Source organism: Coregonus clupeaformis, chromosome 5 (assembly GCF_020615455.1).
Source record: "Coregonus clupeaformis isolate EN_2021a chromosome 5, ASM2061545v1, whole genome shotgun sequence".
Classification (NCBI taxonomy): domain Eukaryota; kingdom Metazoa; phylum Chordata; class Actinopteri; order Salmoniformes; family Salmonidae; genus Coregonus; species Coregonus clupeaformis.
In genome coordinates this window covers 19,889,943-19,895,711 of record NC_059196.1, presented here as the reverse complement: position 1 = coordinate 19,895,711, position 5,769 = coordinate 19,889,943, and the positions used below count along the sequence as shown (strand labels likewise).

General features: G+C 41.1%; 1 protein-coding gene across 1 annotated transcript; it reads left to right on the top strand.

Moving 5' to 3' along the window:
* Positions 1 to 937: 937 nt before the first annotated feature.
* Positions 938 to 3,836, top strand: LOC121557011. The gene is made up of 7 exons (XM_045211440.1): positions 938 to 1,034; positions 1,250 to 1,308; positions 1,647 to 1,785; positions 1,918 to 1,957; positions 2,059 to 2,147; positions 2,864 to 3,048; positions 3,831 to 3,836. Exons 1-7 carry the CDS (start codon positions 938 to 940, stop codon positions 3,834 to 3,836), a joined length of 615 nt encoding a protein of 204 aa, XP_045067375.1.
* Positions 3,837 to 5,769: the final 1,933 nt, after the last annotated feature.

Below are 5,769 nucleotides of genomic sequence, written 5' to 3'. Positions count from 1 at the left end.
CTAAAGCCTACACTCTCAGAAGAAAAGGTACTGAATTGTACTTAAAGGGGTACAAACAATGTAGGGTACATCCATTGTACCATTAGTTATAGGTACCTAATTGTACCCTTGCAGTTTGTACCTTAGAAGAGCCAATAGTGTACCTTAGGGGACATGGTACAAAAGTGTACCTTTAGAAAAGGTGCAAATTGGCCTTTTTAGGGTAACACCACAATGACAAAGCCGTTTGTGCCTTTTAGGTGGCAAAAATGTACCTCTTCTCTGTACCAAGTCCCTCACGTGTATACACCGCTTCAATTGTCTGAATGTAGCGAATTAAGCAGGTATCTCCGACTTGGCCTCAAACCCATCTCCAGCAACTGTCAGGCCAACAACTTAACCATTACGCCACGAGGCCCGAACCATTTGATGAGGTAGCAAGGTGTTGGGTTAAGGTCGCTACCATATTACTAAAAGCTCTTTATTGTCACATGCTCTTATGTTAGCCATTATAAAGACTTTGGAAAACCTTAGTTAACATAACTATAGAACACTTAAACTTGTACAACACTTCCACTCATGGTTGGGTGGCCAAAAAGAGCTAACTGAAAGCCCCGCCCCCACTAAGCCACACCTCTAAAGAGATGGCACAGGTGGATTCATCATTGTTCCTTATGTGGGTACAAATATGTACCTTTCTTCAATACATTGTCAATTTGTACCTTTTCTACTAAGCAAAGGTACATATCAGCACCAAGCATTAGTGTACCCTACATTTGTACCCTGGGAAACAGAAATGCACCTTGACCGTACCCTTCTTTATTTACAGTGTAGAACAATCCTCAGGGTAAATATCTGTTTTTCAAAACAAAATGAGGAATGTGCAGTATAAAGGGACTAAGTAAAAAGGGAATAGGAAGTCAAATACAAAGTGTGGGATGTTTGTGCTCTATAAGGGATGGATACCAGTGTTCCCAGCATCATCTTCCTGAGGAGCCGAGCATTACATGCTGAGTTCTCCTCCGCTGCATGCCTCCTGTCCTCAGGACCCACAGGTCAGTGTCAGGAATCATGGGTTCGATTCCCACTGGTACAACCAATACAAAAATGTATGCACACATTACTGTAAGTAACTTTGGATAAAAGCATCTGCTAAATGGCATGTATGATATATTATAGAAAATCAAATGTATTATAATAATATATTGTGCAGTGCAATTCACAGAGGAAGATGTTCCAATGAAGTATTATTTGATGTCTTCAAACAAAGGTTGCATTAATTTCTGGAACGTGCTCAACGGCGGGAAATTCTTGGCCAACTTCGAGGCAGTATGTGTTAACATGGCAACTTTCATTGTGCTCCTTTTTATGTTATAACCTTTGGATGTTTCTAGACGTCATGGAGCATAAAGCAATAACAACAGTTTATTATAATAACTTTTCTTAATAAGCCATTATAAATTCTTACTCAATTAATGTGTATAAATGTTTAGAAATATGTTAGGAACGATAGTAAGTGCTTAAAATGCATATTGTAATGCTAACATGTTATAAATGATTGTGCTTATTTATTAATAGTAGGCTATGTACAATATTTATAAATTGTTTATTCAGGTTTTTTCGTGAACGTTATGAAGCAAGTGTAACTAAAGGAATATGTTCTTCAGTCTAGGTTCCAGCAGCTGATCACTAAACTGGCAGTGACAAAGGAAGACACCTCACTGTATGCGGCTGACCAACTTGGCTATGTCTATGTCTATGCCATAAAGACATATGCTCTTGGCTCAGAGAAAACCCCACCGAGAGGTAAGATTGTTTTCTCAACTCGTTAGAACAGGTCTGATCAAAAGAGATCAAAAGAGAGCATGATTTATTTAGTCTCAGAGCGTTATATTGATCTATGCATTAAAAAAGTAAAAAGCGTCTTTATTTATTCAGCTGAAAACTACTGGCGTGCCCATACCGGCAGCATCACCGGGTACGTGCAGCACCTGCTAATCGGGAACACCCTCTCGAACATAAACAACAAAATTGTGCTTCACATTTTGCTCACTTCCTCCCTTTAACCATCTTGTACAGGTTGCAGATTGTTGACAATGACCAAGTACTGCTCACCTCGTCCATAGACTGCACTGTGCGCCTGTGGAGTGCCTACGGAGAGTTCATAGGTAGGGGTCAAATCACACAGGTCGTTCGTCCTGTTGTCTCCTCCTCCTCTGTATACAAGTTTTATGATTTATGTTTTAAGATTAATGTTCAGTAGATAGGGGTGTGTTTTGGGGATAGATGCTTCCCTTGTATAGACTATGATAACCACTGTTGTAGTTATGCTATTTAGATCAGTTAAACACTACCTTCCTAATAACAGCTTTCTTTTTTTTTCTGGGGGTAGATCAGCTTTAATATTGCAGATAGATTGTAACTTCCATCAATGTAATTGTCTGCATCACTTCCAATCCCCCATATGTTTTTTTCTCTCTCGCAACTATATATATACATACATACATACATATATATAAATACATATTCATACACATATCCTTTAAAAAAATATATTTCCCTTTATTACTTTCCAACCCCACTACCCCTTCCCTAATTGGAGTAAACTAGTGAACAACAATGCTTAGGCCTCTACTTCCAGTTTATACATACTATATACATTTTACAATAATTCTATTTGGTTTGTTTTTATTCCTGAACTTCCTCTACCCTCAACCTCTCCGATCATTTTCATGATGTCCATCCGGTTTGCTTCTATATGGCACTTTTTTTCTTACTCTTTTACTCTCAACACTGACCAATTTAAAGTATAAATTTATGAAAGTAACTGATTGAAAGTACAAATGGAGAATGTTTCTCTCTATCTCTATCTCTCTCTCCTTAGGGACGTTTGGGCAGCAGGACAATTGGAGCATCCACACCCCTTCCTCCTGGAAGCATCCTGCCGTTCCCTATGAGATCCTGATCGACCCTCTGAGCATGCCAGCTCACCCCATCCTGGAGGGAGAGACCAGAGTGTCCGACGTCATTAACGCTGACGACTCTGAGCCAAAGGTGCGTACAAAAAAGGTAATTTCCGAGCCTCTTCATCGACGCTACCATTTTTTACATTTACATTTTAGTCATTTAGCAGATGCTCTTATCCAGAGCGACTTACAGTTAGTGAGTGCATATATTATTTTTTTCATACTGGCCCCCCGTGGGAATTGAATCCACAACCCTGGCGTTGCAAACGCCATGCTCTACCAACTGAGCTACATCCCTGCTCTCTCTACATCCCCGCTCTCTCCTCCTACCAAAAGTGGAATGTTCAGAGAAAATGTGCATGTACAGGGCTGATTTCGCATCTCTCGCTCTCTCTCTCTCTCTCTCTCTCTCTCTCTCTCTCTCTCTCTCTCTCTCTCTCTCTCTCTCTCTCTCTCTCTCTCTCCGCTCTCTCTCTCTCTCTCTCTCTCTCTCTCTCTCTCTCTCTCTCTCTCTCTCTCTCTCTCTCTCTCTCTCTCTCTCTCTCTCTCTCTCTCTCTCTCTCTCTCTCTCTCTCTCTCTCTCTCTCTCCCTTTGTTTCTCTCCCTCTATCTCATGTTCTTTCTCTTTCTGTCCCACTCTCTCCTCTTCCTCTCAACTTCTCTCTCTCTGTCTGTCCCTCTGTCACTCTCTCCCTCTCTATCTCTCTACCTCAAGCTCTCCCTCCATCACTCTTCCTCACTCTTCCTTTCCCTCTCAACTTCTCTCTCGTGCTCCCCCTCTGTCAATCTTTCCCTCTCTCTCTTCCTTTACCTCTCATCCTCCCTCACCCCCTCTCTCTCTCCCGCTCTCTCTCCTCTATATGCTACTGATCTTCCTCTCTCGAGATGTAATTGCAGTCCGACTCGCCCAGCAAGCTTAGACACCCTCCACTGTCCATCAGCGACACAGACATCAAGGAGGAGATTAAAACCTCTTGTTACACAGAAGAACATGGGAAACGGTGAGTGAGCCACATTACACGCGTGATGCAGTAGATAGTAGGCAAGCAGATACAGGTCTAGGCTCAGAACACGCCATGTGAAGAAATTAATTTCTGCCGGCAGTAAATTGTTTGCTATCTCTCACATTTCAGACTTCGACATGAAATATTCAAGCATACTAACAAGCCACCAAATCATGGCGGACCCAAGGCCTACCACACTCTCAAGTACTTTGATATCTTCGACGCCCCGACCACCTGCGAGAGGCCCGATCTTTCCCTGGCTGGCATAGATCCTTTCATATCCACCTTTGTGGAACAGGAGTCGGCTGAATCCCAATAAAATCATAACAGGAACTCAAACTGTGACCATAGGTCCTGTGCACCATGAACTCAACATGCTTCAAGGACAGAGGAGTTACAACACCATTGCAAGTAATCAGAAGTGCTGAAATGTGAGCTGTTGCACAACTTTAAAGAGTTGCACAGTCCTGGATTGATTAGGGGAGACAGGGGTTGGTTGTCACACTTTTTACTAATTTGTGTATTTCTTAGCACCAATATATCTTACAAGACTATTTTCAATAAGAGAAAGACCAGGGTCTTGGGTTTAAATGCGGACCATTTTGACCCTCATATTTTATTCCAACATGGAGTTATAAGCCATTAAACACACTCTGTCCACTTGTGACATCCAGCCCCATCCTGGGGTTGGTTGTCACACAGAATGGGGTTGGTTGTAACTGTGTTTGCCATTTGTTTTTCAGCAACAACTTAACCAATTTACAAAGTTTTAGAAAAAGTATTTGAAAAAAGTAAAGCCTTCATTTATTGAACAGTATTTATGTCTAGCATAATACAAATAAATAAGTAAAAATAAATTCAACATAGTTGAATATTTGCTTTGACATTGTAGTTCCTACTCCACTCAAATTGTCATATCAATGCTTAATCTAACAAACAACAGTAACCCATCTGATATTTGGATGAAAATGAAATATTTTGATAAAGTGAAAGAAGTAAAGCTGTAAACATTTGTGTTAAGTAAATTTTGTGTTGAAAAACAAGGAATGTTTGTGTGTGTCTGTGTGAATGTTGCTGACTCTCAGTCGGAGTCGCACGACTCACAGTTTTGACAAGCAGGACCGGACCAAATCTGAACCAATCATAGACATCTATGTTTCATAAGTTTGGACAGCACAGTATACAGTAGAGTACAGTACAGTAAAGAAAAATAGAGTGTATTCAGTACAGTAGAGTAGAGTACAGTAGCGTACAGTAAAGTAAAGTATATGTCAAGGCGTCAGTGTAATGCGGTAGGCGAAGTCAGGCGCAGGACACAGAGCTAATCAAAAGGCGTACTTTACTCGAAGGTAAAAGAAAGAACAACAACCTCCACGCAGGGAGGGAACAAACCCGCACACTAACGACAGCCGAAACATGAACAAACACACACAACACATTAAATAGGGAAGACATCACAACATAATGGGAAACAGGTGTGACCAATAAAGACAAAACAAGTCGAACATAGATACATGGATCGGTAGCAGCTAGTACTCCGGTGACGACGAACGCCGAAGCCTGCCCTAGCAAGGAGGAGGGGCAGCCTCGGCTGAATCCGTGACAGTATAGTGCAGTTCAGTACAGTACAGTAGAGCACAGTAGGATACAATATAGTACAGTAAAGTAGAGTACAGCACAGTAGGGTAGAGTACAGTAAAATGTACTGTATTGTATCCTACTGTATTGAATTAAATGTAACTGTACTGTACTGTAATCTAATGTACTCTACTGAATTTTACTGTACTGTACTCTACTCTACTCTACTGTACTATACTGAA

What these genes read in the sequence shown, in the direction of transcription:
- LOC121557011 (XM_045211440.1), top strand. Translation starts at nt 938, where the DNA reads ATGGATACCAGTGTTCCCAGCATCATCTTCCTGAGGAGCCGAGCATTA. An exon ending in TCTTGGCCAACTTCGAGGCA is followed by an intron (nt 1,309 to 1,646) that starts GTATGTGTTAAC and finishes TATGTTCTTCAG; the next exon opens with TCTAGGTTCCAGCAGCTGAT. An exon ending in AGAGAAAACCCCACCGAGAG is followed by an intron (nt 1,786 to 1,917) that starts GTAAGATTGTTT and finishes TTATTTATTCAG; the next exon opens with CTGAAAACTACTGGCGTGCC.